Genomic DNA, 18,112 nt, shown 5'->3' on the forward strand with positions numbered 1-18,112 from the left:
TTAGGACCCACTGATGTGACCTCATTGTAACCTGCTTACTTTGGTAAAGACACTGTCTGCCAATAATGTCATAGGGGAGTAGGGCTCTGACATGTACGTTTGGAGGATACTGTTCAACCCATGACAGTGACTGATTTCAGATTCTTACAAACAGATTTTAGGTGGATGAGGCAGGGTGCTAGTTGGCTTTATGTTTTGTCAGTTACCAAAATCATGTCTTCTCTGCAGAAGAGACAGTTAACAGTGTTCCCCTTCAGGGGCATGGGGAGGGCACCTCCTGGTTACCTTCAGCTGGGAACTGGGGCCCGTCTGCACATCCCTGAGTCCAGCAGAGCCACAGTTCGGTCTGTGAGACAGGTCGAGTTGTGTGCCCCACTCCTTGCATTGTTGTGCAGCTGTTGTGAGGTCATGTGTTGGGAGTACTGGGGCCCCCCCAGGTGTTAATGCTCTCTCTAAACAGCACGACAGGAGTTCCTGTCGTGGTGCAGTGGTTAGTGAATCTGACTAGGAACCATGGGGTTGTGGGTTCAGTCCCTGCCCTTGCTCAGTGGGTTAACGATCCGGCGTTGCCGTGAGCTGTGGTGTAGGTTGCAGACGCGGCTCGGATCCCGCGTTGCTGTGGCTCTGGCGTAGGCTGGTGGCTACAGCTCCGATTCGACCCCTAGCCTGGGAACCTCCATATGCCGTGGGAGCGGCCCAAGAAATAGCAAAAAAAAAGACCAAAAATTAAATAAATAAATAAATAAATAAATAAAATAAACCTCATGACACTTTAATAACCGATCAGTTGCCATTGTGTTTTGCAATAAGCCTTTATTAAACTGTATTAATGAAAACATTGTTTAGAGATACAAAATTCCACTGTCCTGCTGTGTACACTCTCTATCTATGAACAGAACCAAAGCCGGCGGCTGCCCCGCGTGCGTCTGGAGGAGGTGTTGGTGGCGGTGGAAAACGAGGTGGCAAGAAGGATGATTCTCACTGGTGGTCCAGGTTCCAGAAGGTTTGATTGTTAACTATGTGTTAATTTTGAGGCTCAAGGTGGCCCCAGGAGAGGTTGGGAAGGATTTATGCCCAGCACAGCATTGACCTTATTGTGACACTGCACTCTTCTTGCCCAGGGTGATGTTCCGTGGGATGACAAGGAATTCAGGATGTACTTTCTGTGGACGGCTCTGTTTTGGGGCGGAGTCATGCTTTACTTCCTGTTCAGGAGCTCTGGCAGAGAAATCACATGGAAGGACTTTGTCAATAACTATCTCTCCAAAGGAGTGGTGAGTTCATCGTGGGATTTCCAGCTGTCCAGTCCAAAGGGTGGAATTAGCATTCAGGAGAGCCATAAACAGCCAGCGAGTTAGCTGGGCTCGTTTGAGCCCACAGTCCCCAGCTTTGCCACAGACTCCTGTCCTTGTCCTGTGGGCACCAAGCTTGGGAGCCACTGCTCTGACTGCTGCTCTGGGGTCCCCTCTGCTCCATCCTGGCTTGTGCCCCCCATGCCTCTCCTGCCTGCTGTGGGCCTGCCTCTCCCACCTCCTTTCTGTCTGTACTCCCTTTTGTCTCCATGGGCCTGGTGTGACTGTATGAGTGACTGTTTACAGTGAGGGCCTGGGAGGGAGCTTATGACTACATGCTGGGTTGTTCAGTAAGCCTGTGTCAGCATATTTAAGATGCTGTGGATTTTGAGACCTACATTATTTTATCTATTAATAAGAAAGATTTAGTAAACCGCCAATGAAATTTTAAATCCCATCTGTTGTCAAATGCATTCCAGTTTCTGAAAGGTTAAAATACGAAAAGTGTCTATCTTAGAATTGATGAAATAACGTGGTGGTAAGAGTGCCAGTGATAGGCCGGCTCTGTAACCTTGGGGAAATTATTTAACCTATTCCTACTGAACTTTTCATCAATAAAATGAATAAAATAAAATATTTTTATTTTTTGGCTGCATCCGCAGCATGTGGCAGTTCCTGGGCCAGGGATCAGATCTAAGCCGCAGCTGTGGCAAAACCAGATGCTTAACCCGCTGGACTACAACAGAAACTCCTAAAGTAAAGATATTAATACTGGAGTTCCCTTTGTGGCACAGCAGAAACGAACCCAACTAGTATCCATGAGCATGAGTTTGAGCCCTTGTCTTGCTCAGTGGGTTAAGGATTTGGCGTTGCTGTGAGCTGTGGTGTAGGTTGCAGATGCTGCTCAGATCACATGTTGCTGTGGCTGGGGTGTAGGCCGGCAGCTATAGCTCCAATTCAGCCCCTAGCCTGGAAACTTCTATATGCCACAAGTGCAGCCCTAAAAAGCAAAAACAGCAACAAAAAGATATTAATACTTACTGAAGAAATACAAAGAATATAAAATTATTCTTAAAGATTGTACTGAAAGGTGAGGTTGGACAAAATGGAGATGATTCCTCAGATTTTTGCAGCAGGTGTTTCTCTCATGAACTGAGACTGTCCTATACCTAATTCCCAGGTGTTGTGGGAGCCTGCTTTCTGAGAGGTGACTCCTGTCCTTCCAGGTGGGAACAGGCCTGGGCAGGAGTCTGTATGCATGTCCCCTCCTGACCTGCCACCTGCCCTTGCTGCAGCAGTTGCATGGGGGCAGAGTCCTCTGGTCACTCCTGTCCAGATGCGAGTCCCCTGTCCCAGCTCCTGTAATCTGCCAGGACTCCCTTCCTTGGCATTTTTGACTCATACCTTCCAGACTTCCTGCCAGAGAGGACTTGATTGTAACAGGAAGCAAGCCTCCCCAAAGCACTCAGCTCTGTGGCAGTCAGAAGTTTTCCCGTGATCTTAAGAATCCTGAATAGTTGGGAGTTTGCAGAAAAAAAAACAAGATTAAACCATTTATACCCATAAAGTGGTGAGAGTTAGTACGTCTTAGAATAACAGGTGTGGAAGCAGAGCAGCGGGAGAGTCTGCCAGGAATGGGGCTGCGGGGCCACCTCGGAGAGCAGTTTGGTAGCGTCCAGGCCAGACCATGCTTACCTACAAGCACCGGACCCCGGAAATACTGGAAGGTGTGCACTTTCCCAATCTCAAGCTGGAGGGGAACATGGGGTACCCTTACATTATCAGTCATGCTTCCTGTATGTCTGAAATATATGCACTTTAGCAAGCCTAAAAGTTTATTTCAAGTCTTTCTGTAAATTTATGTTTGAATGCTTAACATTTTAAAATTCCAGGTAGACAGACTGGAAGTCGTCAACAAGCGTTTTGTTCGAGTGACTTTTACACCAGGAAAAACTCCTGTTGATGGAGTAAGTGGTTTTATTATTTGCTTTGAAATAGCTATACATGAAGGTTTCAGATTTAAAGCAGAAGCAAACATCCCCTCACATGTGGCAGCCACATACCCTGGCCGTGCCAGCTGTTGTGACCTCCACTGACAGTTAGAATATGAGTGTTGTGTCCACAGTTGTGTATGAGGATTGGGTCAGGGGTTTTGCTTTTGGTTTGGTTTTGGTAATCATTTTGGCTGTACCTTTAAGAAGTCTAATTTTCAGTATTCCAGTGTCTATGATTTTACAAGACTGAGAAAACAATTGTTAAGGGGGAAAAAAAAAAACTTAAAATCTGAATTGCTTATGTTTTGAGACAGCTTTTGTCAAATCAGTTTAAGAAGCATTCTGGTCATATCCCAACTGTTTCGGGATGTTAATTTCCATTTTTTCTTTTATTTTTAAAGAACGTTTGTATTTCTTGTCCAACTGGCTTGAACTCTGTTCCAGAGATCCCAGATTAGGTTGAAGGGATTATGATTCCCAGGGTGTCCCCAGCCCTCCCCTGGGCCAGACCCCAGGCCCATTCCCAGTCCTGGGAGGGCGGCTTGTGGTCTTTGCCCCTCCTGCGAGGCCAGACCCCTCCCCAGGCTGCATCCCTGCTCCCTTTGGATGAATTTCACCCTTCATCCTGCCTGGAGGGGCAGCATTTAAGGAAAATGGGGACTGATGGTCACCATCCCTCTGATGTCAGTAAACTTAAGAAAATCTGTAAAGTCCTAGGATTCCAGTATTTCAGTCACTTCAAGGAAAGTTGTTTTCATTTTCTTGATGAAATGTTCATTAATAACCATGGTACTTTTTTTTTTTTCTCAGAACTGTTCCTCTGACTTTTGGTGCGGGAACTAAATTGACACTCCCTTTCAAGGGGACAGTTGGGCAGCGTACATATTGGCAGCACGCCCAGTAATTTTGCTTCAGCAATCATCCTAGGGAATAATTAAGGATGCATGTACAGATGTCTGTATGAGGATGTCCTCCAAGGCATCGTTCACAGGGCAAAAGCTTAGACAGATGAATGGCCACATTAGGCCCCTCCCTGGTCAGCGGTAGGTGCTCTCACGTTCCTGCTTTAGCCTCCACCTGGCACCCTGACTCTCAGGAGGGCGGTGTTGACACCTAGCATTGGCATGCACAAGCCTTCACTGTGCAAGTTCATACCATCTTATTGTAAATTACTATTTATCTCCATTGTATTACAGTTAAGGTTTTATATTGATTTCTCTTCAAAATTGTGCATCTTTCAAGATTATAGAGGGGGCGTGATGAAATCTTGAAAGAATGACATCAGAATTGCTAATGGTGGAGTTACCGTTGTGGCACAGTGAAAACGAATCCGACTGGGAACCATGAGCTTGTGGGTTCTATCCCTGGCCTTGCTCAGCGGGTTAAGGATCTGGTGTTGCTGTGAGCTCCAATTGGATCCCTAGCCTGGGAACGTCCATGTGCCACGGGTGCGGCCCTAAAAAGACAAAAGACAAAAAAAAATACACACACAAGAATTGCTAATAGTGTTTGCTTCTGGGTGTGGAGGATATGGATGCTTTTTGTTTCACTGTGTTTACGTTTCTTTAGTTTTTCTACAGAGGATGTGTTGATGGCTTGTTTGATAAAGATGGTGTTCAGAGCTTCCACATCCTCAGTGTGCTGCTGCATGGGGGGCAGCAGTACTAACTGCCATGCTGGGCTGTGAAGCACAGGCTCTGGAGTCCAACGGGCTTGGCCGCAGATAAGCTCGCTCTTGACAGCTGTGAGGCCTGAGTGGGCATCTTTATCTGTAAGATGAGGATGATTCCAGGACTCCTTAACTCAGACCTCAGTGGATGAAGTAGGTCAGACCTGAGTGCATAAGGACCACCTGCAGAGCTGCCCCCTGCCCCCAGGGTCTCACCTAGACCACATCCAGGATCTCAAGCTGCCCTGCCACACACACCCTGGATCTCACCTAGACAGTGTCCCGGGATCTTAGGCTGCCAGCCCTTGGTCCTCTCAGGTCTCTGATGTGAGTCAGTGGTGAGCTGACTTCCCCACGATGGTAGGAGCTAAGTTAGGGGCCGTTCAGTCACATGATTAATCTGTTATTGGCATGTTTGGAGCCGGTAACCACAGGGATTGTGTAGCTTTGTCTGTGAACAACTTACTAGGAGCTGTTGTCTACCACTGTACAGCATACTCCGCGTCTTTTGTTTTTACGCACTGGACGGGACACCGGTTAGGTCCCCACTCAGTAACCCAGGCAGTTGGAGGAAGGGAGGGTGACGTTGCTTTTGTCTGCGTGCACTTCTGAATTGTCTGAGTTTTATATGTTCAGTGATCACAGGGCAGAGGGGAGCACAGTCCTTTTGTGCTGCTCAGTGCAGGTGACACTTGCAGGGTGCTTGGAACAGGGTCCAACATGTGGTAAACTCCCAGGTGTGAGTTGTTAGGAGCCCTAGTTGTGTATAAAAGGTGGTTAGTGTCACTGGCCCGCTTACTGGGTGGGTAGCAGTGGGCAGTGAAGTCACCTTGTAGTTTTCTCCTCTGTGAAATGGGGACAGTAGACGCTAGCACAGTGGGAGTCCTGTGCTTGTGGCCATCACAGCCATCGCCTCTAGGCCCAGAAGCTCACTGACTGAGTGAGCAGAGGGGAGCGTCTGGCTCCCTTTCAGGCAGGGCTGCCTTCTGAGGCCTGAGCAGGTGGAAACTGTAGCCACCGTCACAGCACACAGTGGCTTTTAGTTTGGGATGAGGCCGCTAAGAAATTCCTGGGAAATGGACAAGCAGAAAAGAACACCTGTTTATTTATGAAAAGGATTGTCTTTTTAAGTAGAGTTTTCATTTTTCTGAGTTGATGATTTTAGGAGCACAGAGGAATAATACCGCTAAAGAGAAATGCTTCTTTGCCGAAGCTTGCCCAGTGTGTTCCCTCTGAGTGGGACGTAATCACTGCATTGTTAAAACCAGTTTTGTAATATTGCTGTAGTTTTTAATGTGTAAATTTGCAACATTGCTGAAAAGTTCTTAGAAAGTTAATCCCTTTAGTGAATCAAGCCCTTTGTTTCCTCTTCATTAAGATGTTTTGTTTTCCTGTTTTTACAGCAGTACGTCTGGTTCAATATTGGCAGTGTGGACACCTTCGAGCGGAATCTGGAAACTTTACAGCAGGAGCTGGGCATCGAAGGGGAGAATCGGGTCCCCGTGGTCTACATCGCTGAGAGTGACGGGTGAGCAGAGAAGCAGGGAGGATGCAGAGCCTGTGCGGGGCTGCTGGCGCTCTGTCCCCACGTTCTATTCTCGACAGGCCTGTCTCAATTTGGCCAAGTTCTTTTAAACCACTGGTGACTTACTAGTTTTTGCTAGTGACTGGTTGGTTTTCTACATGTTGATATTTATCTTGATGAAGCAGTGGTTTGGGGTTAATGTCCAGTCACTGCCCTTCAGTAGGATTTTAACATAAAGAGCCCCTTTGTGTTAAAGAATAGCAGTCCCGCCTTTTAACTATCCTGCTTTTGTAGTTCACAGAGGTAATGCCTCTCTCTCTGGTCAGAGTTGCTTCTTGCCTTGGGGGTCCTTGATCGGTCTTTAGAAAGGCCACATCAGGAAGGCCTCCTTGCCTGCAGGGGCTGCCTGTCTTTGAGCCACTTTGTAGGCCTTCGAGCGCTCACCCATATACACCCCACTAGGTACCCATGCTCACTCCATTTGCAGGGAGTATAGAACGTACACCTTGACTTAAGAGTTACCCTGTTGAGTGTGAAAGTAGAAGTAAGGCTTAATTTTTTTGTACATGTGAAAGAGCAGAAAAATGGGTAGCTAGCCTGTTACTTGAGCTGATGGTCTTAACTTTAGGGATTCTCTTAAGTCTTGGTTGTGTAGACCCGCCTGCAGTATTGAGATCCAGCTCACTGTTGAGAGTGTTTCCCATGTGCTCCGTCCCTCAGCCCCTGAGGCTGTCATATCATTGCTTAACTTTATAGGCCAGTGCCAAGATACTGTACAACGTCTTGTTGTACCGTTCTTTAAACCTTTGCTGTCTGTCGGGGCGGGGGTGGGGTGGTGTGGTGTTGATTTTTCTAGAAATAATCCAAAAGTATATTATTCGTGGTTCTTGCTGCCTTCTGTAGCAGCATTTAAAACTTTATAATAATGGAGTTCCCGTCGTGGCGCAGTGGTTAATGAATCCGACTAGGAACCATGAGGTTGCGGGTTCGGTCCCTGCCCTTGCTCAGTGGGTTAATGATCCGGCGTTGCCGTGAGCTGTGGTGTAGGTTGCAGACGCGGCTCGGATCCCGAGTTGCTGTGGCTCTGGCGTAGGCCGGGGGCTACAGCTCCGATTAGACCCCTAGCCTGGGAACCTCCATATGCCGCGGGAGCGGCCCAAAGAAATAGCAAAAAGACAAAAATAAATAAATAAATAAATAAAAATTTAAAAAAACAAACAAAAAAAAACTTTATAATAAAATTTTGTAATAGATGAAAAATTAGACAGCTAATCCTGGTTTTATTCTTACTTTGTTTTTTCACCTAAACCGTGAACCTGGTTTTGATCTAAATTTCTTAGGGTAAGTTAAACTAAATTGCATTGTAATACCCAGAATAAGTACCTATCTGTGACCATAGTTGTGTTGAAATTGACTTCATTAAGACAGACAGAAAGCAGGGCGCAGGCATGGGGTCTGTGTGCTGCACAGCGTGGCGGGGACAGCTTTCCCCACGGTACATGGGACTTTTCAAAGTGTGTGCTGTTCGCTTGGCAGGGAGTGGGTATTTGAAGACATCTCCTCAGAGTAAGCTGATGCAGTCTAATAAGAGAACTGCAGTTTCTGCTCAGGATCATACCAGAATCACATTAAGATTTTTTTTTTTTTTTTTGGTCTTTTCTGTTTTTAGGACTGCACTTGCAGCATATAGAGGTTCCCAGGCTAGGGGTCTAATTGGAGCTGTTGCCGACGGCCTACGCCACAGCCACAGCAACACGGGATCTGAGCCGCATCTACAGCCTACACCACAGCTCACGACAATGCCGGATCCTTAACGCACTGAGCAAGGACAGGGATGGAACCCGAAATCTCATGGTTCCTAGTTGTATTCATTTCCACCGCGCCACAACGGGAACTCTTAAGATTCTTTTTTTTTTTTTAAATGATTTTTATTTCTTCCATTATAGTTGGTTTACAGCATTCTGTCAGTTTTCTGTTGTACAGCAAAGTGACCAAGTCACACATACATTTATACCTTCTTTTTCTCACATCATCCACCATCATGCTCCATCGTAAGTGACTAGGTATAGCTCCTAGTGCTGCATATACATTAAGATCTTAAGTGAGCAATTGGAAAGAAATGTCTTGGAAACTCGGATGTGATGCTGGTAAATCCCAGGGCCGCAGTTCGCACGGGCAGTGGTTCTCAGGGCGGGAGTGGAGTCCCGCTGGGCAGCATGCATGTTGAGAATGGGGTTTTCTGAGCATCTGCTTTAGGGATGTTGACACACTGATCCCCTTGTGCCTCAGATAAGTGTGGGGATGTCCTGGTGTCGCCCAGATAGAATATGTAGTTCTGCCTGGGTGGGGCCAGGGGACGGGATGGGGGCAGCACCCTGAACATCACCGTGTGCCCCCAGCTCCTTCCTGCTCAGCATGCTGCCCACCGCGCTCATCATCGCCTTCCTGCTCTACACCATCCGGAGGGGGCCGGCCGGCATCGGCCGCTCTGGCCGGGGCATGGGTGGACTCTTCAGTGTGGGAGAGACTACTGCCAAGGTCTTAAAGGACGAGATAGATGTCAAGTTCAAAGATGTGGCCGGCTGCGAGGAGGCCAAGCTAGAGATCATGGAGTTTGTGAACTTCCTGAAAAACCCAAAGCAGTATCAAGACCTGGGAGCAAAAATCCCCAAGGTAAGACTACCTTTCAGAAGGTGATTTTTCCACTCATTAACCCCAAAATGTTGTGGGGTATTTCTTGATCTCTGAAGTTATGATTTTACGAAGTTTGTTTGCTTTATAAAGGAGCTGTTTTTCTCTCCTTCCTCCATCTTAGCTGACTAGTCCCTGTTTATCCCAAGAGTGTTTCAGGTTGGCTGTGCTGTGTGAACGTGTTTTTGCACGTAGTGTGTCTGTTCCCAAAGGGATGTGTATCCTCTCCCCTCACCCCCCGCCCCACAGCATGATTGAGATGCCCCATCTCAGCAGCTGGAACCCTGGAGCGGACTGCCTCTTCTGTGACCCTGCTGTCCCTTCCCCGGCTGACCTCCCTGTGCCCCCTGCTGGCAATGGGCAGCCTTACTGATCTTTGAGTTCCCAGGGCCAGACTCAGTCATTAAGTAAATGAATAGAAAATGTTTAACTAGTTCTTTAAAAAAGCCATTAATAAAGTTTACCTTAAAGGAATCCTTTGTAAAGGGAATCATTTCCCTGACTTCATGTCCTACATCACTATTTGGATCAAAAGTCATATTTTATAATTTGCTGTTACTTAAGTACCTGTTCACATCATCCTTAGGCATCTCTACAACTCAAATATAGCACTTGAACGGACACAGTATTCTTTTGAAGTTCATTGTTATTAGATTTTTTCCTTCATTTTTGGGATTTCGAAGGAAAGAAAATAAGCAAAATGAAAATTGGAAGTATAATAGTAAAGAAAGGACTTAAAAATTTCACATACTTGGAGTTCCCATTGTAGCTCAGCAGTAACAAACCCGATTAGTGTCCATGAGGACACGGGTTCGGTGCCTGCCCTCACTCAGTGGATTAAGGATCTGACGTTGCTGTGAGCTGTGGTGTACGTCACAGATGCAGCTCAGATCCTGTGTTTCTGTGGCTGTGGTGTAGGCTGTAGCTCCAGTTCAGCCTCTGGCCTGGTAACTTCCGTATGTCATAGGTGCAGCCCTAAAAAAAAAAAAAAAAATTCACATTCTTAACAATTTTTTAAAAACAAAATAGTCTCTAATAATCTCTTCCTTACTCTTCTTACTAGCATAAAAGTGTTCTACCATCACATCACATGTTTAAGAAATATTTAGTATATATCACTAAAATTTTATAGTGATTGAAATTATTTATGGAAATGCAATTTTTCTGAAATCCTAGTTAAAAATACTTTCTCTTTTTTAAATCTGAAGGGTGCCATCCTCACTGGTCCTCCAGGCACTGGGAAAACACTGCTGGCCAAGGCCACCGCTGGAGAAGCCAATGTCCCTTTCATCACCGTCAGTGGCTCTGAGTTCTTGGAGATGTTTGTGGGCGTGGGCCCTGCTCGAGTAAGTCTTTCCTCTTCTGAAGGTGCAGCTCCATTTCCTCAGTGTCCCCTAGGCCAGGGTGCAGTCTCTTCACTGGGTTGTCTTTTGTTGTTGAGTTATAAGTGTCTTTTATGTGGTCCCAATACCAACTCCTGATCAGATACACGATTTGCAAATATTTTCTGCCATTCTGTGGGTCTTTCATTTTAGTGCAGCACAAAAGTTTTAAATTGTGATGAAGTCCAGTATGGTTTTTTTTGTTGTCATTGCTTATGCTTTTAGTGTCATGTTGAAGAATTTATTGCCAAATCTGAGGTTATAACTGTTTACTCCTGTGTTTTCTTCTATGAGTTTTCGAGTTTTACCTCTTAGATTTCGGTCTGTGATCCATTGCAGTTAGTATAGTGAGAGGTAAGGGTTCATCTTCACTCTTTTACCTGTGTGTTCAGTTTTTCCAGCACCATTTGTTGAAAAGACCCTTCTTTCCCCACTGAATGGTTTGGCCCCTTGACCACAGATGGATAAGCGGGTTTATTTGTGGACTCGGGAACCTATCCTGATGTTAGGACCACACTGTCGTGATTGCTGTGCTTCGTAAGAAATGAAAAAATCAGGGATGTGACTGTAGATTCATATTTAAAGAAATACTCCCACTTCCACTCCTGTTTATCTTCTGTGTCTAAAGCACTGACTGAGCGCTGTAGAAACCCGCATTGCTGTCCCTGGGGCTTCCAAACATAGGACACAGCTTACAGTCAACACCAGAGGTGGTCTTGTCCTTGGCAGCAGTTTCTCTTTCTCCATGGTGATGGTGTCTCAGATGAGCCATGGAGGGAGGAGTGGGCAGGCCCAGCTCTGTAAGGCATAGGGGCCCTGGGAAAAAGAGAACAGCTGGGTGTTTGTGGGGCCGGACCCTATGTCTCATGTGGGCGGGCGAGGGGGCTGGAGATAGGGAAGAAGGTGTTGGGGGGTGGGGGCGGTGAGAAGTGTGAGGACGCTTGCGGGCTGCTCGAGCTGGCTGTTGAGAGCTCTCACTTTGGCAGGAGTGACGGGGGCTGAGGGGACCCCAGCTGCAGCTGGCCTGGAGGGAGAGATAACCACCTTTCCGCAGAGGGTGTTGCAGGGACAGCCCAGCGTCAGGTCCTGCAAGGAAATGAAGAAGTTGTTCAGGGCAGATCTGGAGCTCAGAGGGGACGCCCAGAGGGACAGGAGTGACATTGGGGTACGTGTTCAGAGCAGTGTGGAAACAGGCCTGGAGAGGGTGCCCAGGGAGTCGGGCTCTGGTGTGAAAAGGGATACAAGGCTTTTGGGTTGTCTCTCAGGAGGGGCAGGTGACAGGTGAGGCGAGGGGACTGTTCCCTCTTCAGCCCACCTGCAGTAGTGGCCCAGGGATCCGTGCTCGATGGGACAGAGTCTGGGCTTGGGTGGGCACCTTTGCTGTCCGTAGGCACTGCTGGATCTGTGGGTACTCATCTGCTATTCTGGACTGGCTGGGCGTGACAGGGACCAGGGTGGCTTGAGCCTGTAAACTGAATGTAAACTTGACACATGTCCTGTAGTGTCAGTTTGTTGGTGCTCATGCTTATTACATGACAGTAATTGATGTGGTTTTAGAAAGAACATTTGCTCACCTTATATCAGTTTCCCACCAAGTTCTTCATTTGCCAGCTGACTTCTTTGCTGCTTGTAACTTTTAAATTTTACACTGTATAGGAGTTCCCACTGTGGTGGAATAGGTTAAAGATCCTGCTGCAGCTCAGGTCACTGCAAAGGGGCAGGTTTGATCCCAGGCCCAGAGCAGTGGGTTTAAGGATCCAGCATCATTGTAGCCATGGCTCACATTCAGTCCCTTGCCTGGGAACTTCCATATGCTGCGGGTGAGGCCCCCCCCCCAAAAAAAAATTAGAGTGCAGTGTGGAACACAAGGCAGTCTTCCTGTGGGACAGGAAGCTTGGTGTCCACCTTTCATTAGGAGCCTGGTGATGCTCACATGTTAGGTGACTCCTGTGCTCATGCTTTTCGTCCAGGTCCGAGACTTATTTGCCCTTGCTCGGAAGAATGCCCCCTGCATCCTCTTCATTGACGAAATAGACGCTGTGGGAAGGAAGAGAGGAAGGGGCAATTTTGGGGGGCAGAGCGAACAGGAGAACACACTCAATCAATTGCTTGTGGAAATGGACGGTGAGTGATCAAGTCTTCTGTGTTTTAAACTACGCTTTCTGACTGTTCTTTGTGTATCTAAAATAGAACCCTATGCTGGTACATACAGAGAACAAAAAAAGCACTCCCTAAAACAAGCAGCTCTTTGTAAAAGTTCCTATACCAGTACCAATCGCAGCAAAGTTTCCTGCCTGGCAGCCTGCCTGACTTAATACTGATGTCAAGATGGTATTTGTATCTGGTGCTGAATGAGAGAAAAATTGGTGAAATGCTTCACTATCGAATGACAGTCTTAGTCTAAAGCCATTTATGATTCTGAAGAACAAGGAAAAGCCTTGCATTAGCAGGTGCGAACTTGGCAGATTTCGGACACTCTGCTAGGAGGGTAGCAGTCTCCCTGCAGCAGCCAGCGTCTTATGAGGAAAACCACTTCTGGGCTCAGAAAGGGGCACACACTGAACGCTGAACTGGGCGTGGGCCTGGGACCAAGAAGGTGGGAACTCCTTGGCTACTGGACCCCAGCACAGCGGAGCCAGATTCAGCGTTGCTGTTCGAGAAGTGGCCAGTCACGCAGGCTGAGCTGGTGGTGTCCAGTGAGTGGCCCTCTGGCTCAGGAGTTTAGACACGTCCTCTGCAGATTTAACCTTACTGGTTTTTTTTGAAACTTTAAAGTTGACAACGTAATCTATATTTCTGGTGAAATAAATTAACCTTTGGTCATTTTTTTAGTAATTGATTCTTAGAACTTTAAGTTTTGTGTGTGCCTTATTAAAGACAAGATAAATGGTAAGAAAAGTCATTTATGTTTATGATTTAAAAATCTCTAGCTAATAAATCAGGAAAGTGGTGTGTCTGTAGTGCCCACCATGCTTGACAGGCACACTGTTGCCTTCTGCCTCACGGCGCTTAGTGACGACAGCGCCTGTGTTGTTGTCTTTTGAGGCTTTAACACGACGACGAACGTGGTCATTTTGGCGGGCACCAATCGGCCGGATATCCTGGACCCTGCGCTCTTGAGGCCCGGCCGCTTCGACAGACAGATCTTCATTGGTGAGGTGGTTTCCCCCGGGTTCAGTCTGGTTCTCCTGAGACGGGGACTCACGGTTCCACTGTCATCTTTTTTCTTTAAAAATCATTTCTCAAGGACCACCGGACATAAAAGGAAGAGCCTCTATCTTCAAAGTGCACCTCCGACCGCTGAAACTGGACAGTACCCTGGAAAAAGAGAAGCTGGCAAGAAAGCTTGCGTCCTTGACGCCAGGGTTCTCAGGTGAATGAGGCAGCCCACTGTCCGTTGCAGGACAGGATCCTTCCTTCCTCATCCCTGCCCTCCTCCCTCCAAACTCCACCTGAAATAGGAGGGGACCCCCCCCCCCCGCCCCAGGCATCTGAGACAATTGCATGCCCGGCCCAGAACCTGACTTTTCATGTGGTTGTCGAGCACATACATAGTGTTAGAGCTTATTTGTGTCACCATACACTTGCTCTGAAAAGTTAAATGCTAGGGACTTAACGATCTAGATAGAACGCTTTTGGCAACCTTCACAGGTCTGACCTCTCTGGTTCAACTCAAGGCACCAGGTTAATACCTGTGTTTTTTGGTATACCTAGCGTATCTCCTAATATCCACCTAACTCAGGTTCCCAACAGAGATGGAGGAGCTCGGTTAACTGATGGGCCTTTAAAGTGCAGTCCTAGTTTGCTGTCATTGTCTCATCCGTAAAGGCAAATGGCAGCCTGTCTGCTGCTGCAGCAGCCCAGACTGAATTGTTTCCATACAGCCCCATCCAGCTGCTGGGGCTGCGAGGTTGGCTATAGGTTCCCTCATGCGTCATGTGCGACCAGTGAGCTTGGCATACGTGGAGGCTGAGCTGTTGTGTGCATTCCTTTGCAGGGGCTGATGTTGCCAATGTTTGCAATGAAGCTGCTCTGATTGCCGCCAGACACCTTTCAGATTCCATCAATCAGAAACACTTTGAACAAGCGATTGAGCGAGTGATTGGAGGTAAGGCAGCTGGTAGAACGCAAGTCAGAGGCCTGGTGGCGTGGCTTTGAGGCCAGGGAGCGTGTCTGCCTAGGCCTTCGCCCACTTGCGCCAGGGCTGCTTGGAGATCAGAGCTGCGAGGTCAGGTGGACCCAAGGTGGCCGCCTTCCCTCCGCCACCTCAGTCACACAGGCATTGAGCAGGGAGCCATTCTTCCCTGAATTATACCAGTCTTCCTTTTTCCAAAAATGTCCTTGCATGAGTGAACTGTGCTCCGAGCTAGATGTAGGTGATAGATAAACAGCTGTAATGACTGTTTGACCGGAAAACACCCACCCCTTAAGCACAGTAGGCGATATAGGACCCGTTTTCATTTTCCTTATAATTGAATATTGTTAGGTAACTGGTTATTCGAGAACTCGGGCTTTCAAAGGAGGGAAAAGCCCTGAAGTGAGGCAGGCTCCCCAGAAGATCTGGATTTAAGTTGGGTTCCATAGAAAGAGGGGCTACAGCATGAAAGTGGCAGGAACAGAGAAGCTGGTTCGGAGGCGGCAGGGTCACAGCCTGTGCTTGGGGGGAGGCAGACAGGAAACTGGTGAGACTCAAGTTTCTTTGGGAAGTAAGACAGAGTTGAGAAAAAATTGAGTCTAGATTTTAGAAAGGCTCGAATGTTAAGCTTGAGGGCTTGTAAAATCTTGTTTTGTGGCCAGTTTTGAAGGAACTCTACTCTTCCCTGAGCCACTGAGTAAGGTGGTGATTAATTGGTGATAGTTGAGGAAAATGCATCTTTGAAGAAGAGGGAAGTACCTGGAGGCCGAGAGCCTTGTGGTCATTGACGTGAGGTACAGATGTGAGCCTTGCCGGGGGCCCCCCAACCCCGATGGCGACAGGAACAGTGAGCCGGGCCTGGGGTGTCCACATGGCGCTCCCCGAGGCATGTGGCTGAAGTTGGTCAGATGTCTTTTTGTTCTGTGCCCTCTATGTGTCGAATGGATCTGAGTGCTGAATTTTACATTGCATTTCTGTTTATTTCCCAAAAAGAGTTGTCTGGCTCTAGAGTGGGGGCTGGGGAAAGTGTGCCTCAGGTGGGGTGGTGGGTGCACTGGTGGTGCTGGGTGGATTTTAAAGTTGATGCTCTGCTTTGGTCTGACCCCAATTGGGGATCTGCTTGTCTGAGGCAGCTGGGTCCCCGAATCACGTGTGAGAGGAGGCAACATGTGGTATCAGGTGGCCTTCTTGATGTCAGTGTCACTAAAGCAGTGAGTCTTGTTTTCTGTTACTGTCTTGTCAGGCCTAGAGAAGAAAACTCAGGTCCTGCAGCCCGAGGAGAAGAAGACAGTGGCGTACCATGAGGCAGGCCACGCAGTTGCTGGCTGGTATCTGGAGCACGCAGACCCACTCCTGAAGGTCAGGCAGTTGGTGCTGAATCGTGCTGAGAACATCTGGTGGGGGCAGGATGAAGGGGTCACACAGATGAGCTAGAAGGTTTGCAAGGAGATGGTCCAGGAGCTGGCGGGTTCCTTACTCTGGAAAAGCAGTAGCTGCAGTGGGTCAGGACTGGGCGTCTGGTACCCTCTTGCCTGAGCGGTTTCCCTGGCTCCATGGCCACTGTGCTGGGAAACGTGGACCTCATCCCAAAGCCCAGGGTTCAAAGACGATTAGAAATTTAATAGGAATCCTGGCAGCAAGGGAGCGACCGAGGACAAGACCCAAGTGTGAGTGGACGTAGCCCAGACCCTGGCCAGCACTAGACTCTGCACAGGCTCAGGCCTGCAAAGGCAGAGCAAGGCAGAGTCCTGTTCCTGAGGGACAGGGCTGTGGCAAGTGAGGTTGTTAAGTGACCTACTTTTCCAGCTGAGGGCATTGCCCAAACCAATGTAGCACAAGCAACAGGAAGTGGTAGACACGGGGGTGGGGGGACAGCTGGGGACCACAGAGAGAGTAACATCACAACGAACATAAAACATCCGAAGTAATCTTCGGAGACGCCACTAGAACCAGTGAGTAAGGTTCGTAAGAGAAATAAAAAGATGTACCCTAAAGATGTTTACTTTTTTATTCAAAACCCTGAAGCCCTCTAGGGTAAGTGACGGTGCACTTACACCGTGGATGGCCCCGCAGCAGTGAACACAAGTGAGCAGGCCTGCATCTCAGAAACAGTGACAGAGAGTAGATGCCGTAAAGCATGTATTAGACCAGTTACATGCAGTTCTGGAAACTGCAGTTGATCCATAGGGGATGGGCCTACGGGGCGGGAGGGAACTTTGGGGAGAAGATGTTTTGTATCTTCTTGCACTAGGAGACCATTTGCCAGAACTTATTAAACTATACTCTTTATATGGGGGCATCCCTCAATAATTAAAAAAAGGGCATCCCTTTTTTAATTAAAGGAATTTACTCAGTTGCAAAAACAGGCCTAAAAACGCAGGCTGCTGGCACCTTGGTCGGCCTGCCCTGTCTCCTGGACACTGGCAGGGCCAGGGCCAGTGGTCGAGGCAGGAGGGTCCTGTTGTCCAGACTGAGGGCTTTCAGTTATTTTATAGAGACAGAAAATACTTTCTAGACTCTAAGGTGGGGTTATCAGAAGAGAAGACACCCCCAGACAGTCCCTCTCTTGAGAGCCTATCCAGCCAAGCAAACCTCAGCATTCTGTTCCCACTGCCAGGTCTCCATCATCCCACGGGGCAAGGGCCTGGGCTACGCCCAGTACCTCCCCAAGGAGCAGTATCTATACACCAAAGAGCAGCTGCTGGACAGGATGTGCATGACCCTGGGTGGCCGTGTGGCCGAGGAAATCTTCTTTGGGAGAATTACAACCGGTGCCCAGGATGACTTGCGGAAAGTGACTCAGAGCGCATATGCCCAGGTAGACTGGACAGGGCTTTGCACCGCATTTTCTTGCATTCTCATGGGAGGGGGGGCATTCATGGAGGGCTTATGCCGCGTTTGACAGATTTAGGCTTTTCAGGCATAGATTGCCTTTTTTCTTTTTTCTTTTAATTGAAGTATAGTTCATTTATAATGTTGTGGTAATTTCTGCTGTATACATTATACATATGTATATATATGTGTTTTTCATATTCTTTTTTCATTATGGTTTATCACAGGGTATTGCTGTATAGGAGGACCTTGTTTATCCTCTCCCTCTGTGGTAGTTTGCATTTGATAACCCCAACCTCCACTCCATCCCTCCCCCAATCCCTCCCCCCACAGCCATCACAGATCTGTTCTCTATGTCTGTGAGTCTGTTTCTGTTTTGTGGATAGGTTCATTTATGCCATATTTTAGATTCCACATGTAAGTGATGTCATATAGTATTTGTCTTTCTAACTTACTTCACTTAGTATGATAATTTCTAGTTGCATCAGTGTTGCTGGAAATTATTTCCTTCTCTTTTTGGCTGAGTAATATTCCATTGTGTATATGTACCACATCGTCTTAAGCCATTCATCTGTTGTTGGACATTCACATT

At 47.6% G+C, this 18,112-nt stretch overlaps 1 protein-coding gene across 2 annotated transcripts in view; it reads left to right on the forward strand.

Annotated features, from left to right (window-relative positions):
- Positions 1 to 18,112, forward strand: part of AFG3L2 (AFG3 like matrix AAA peptidase subunit 2) — a 31,061-nt gene that overhangs the window by 7,067 nt on the left and 5,882 nt on the right. For both annotated transcript variants that reach the window (XM_047793660.1, XM_047793661.1), the window contains exons 4-15: positions 897 to 1,003; positions 1,122 to 1,274; positions 3,185 to 3,259; positions 6,359 to 6,483; positions 8,880 to 9,153; positions 10,380 to 10,517; positions 12,524 to 12,677; positions 13,599 to 13,706; positions 13,801 to 13,926; positions 14,551 to 14,661; positions 15,932 to 16,047; positions 17,306 to 17,506. In XM_047793660.1, coding sequence (XP_047649616.1) covers positions 897 to 1,003; positions 1,122 to 1,274; positions 3,185 to 3,259; positions 6,359 to 6,483; positions 8,880 to 9,153; positions 10,380 to 10,517; positions 12,524 to 12,677; positions 13,599 to 13,706; positions 13,801 to 13,926; positions 14,551 to 14,661; positions 15,932 to 16,047; positions 17,306 to 17,506 — 1,688 coding nt within the window. The remainder of the gene's footprint in view (positions 1 to 896; positions 1,004 to 1,121; positions 1,275 to 3,184; positions 3,260 to 6,358; positions 6,484 to 8,879; positions 9,154 to 10,379; positions 10,518 to 12,523; positions 12,678 to 13,598; positions 13,707 to 13,800; positions 13,927 to 14,550; positions 14,662 to 15,931; positions 16,048 to 17,305; positions 17,507 to 18,112) is intronic.

Source organism: Phacochoerus africanus, chromosome 8, assembly GCF_016906955.1.
Source record: "Phacochoerus africanus isolate WHEZ1 chromosome 8, ROS_Pafr_v1, whole genome shotgun sequence".
Classification (NCBI taxonomy): Eukaryota; Metazoa; Chordata; class Mammalia; order Artiodactyla; family Suidae; genus Phacochoerus; species Phacochoerus africanus.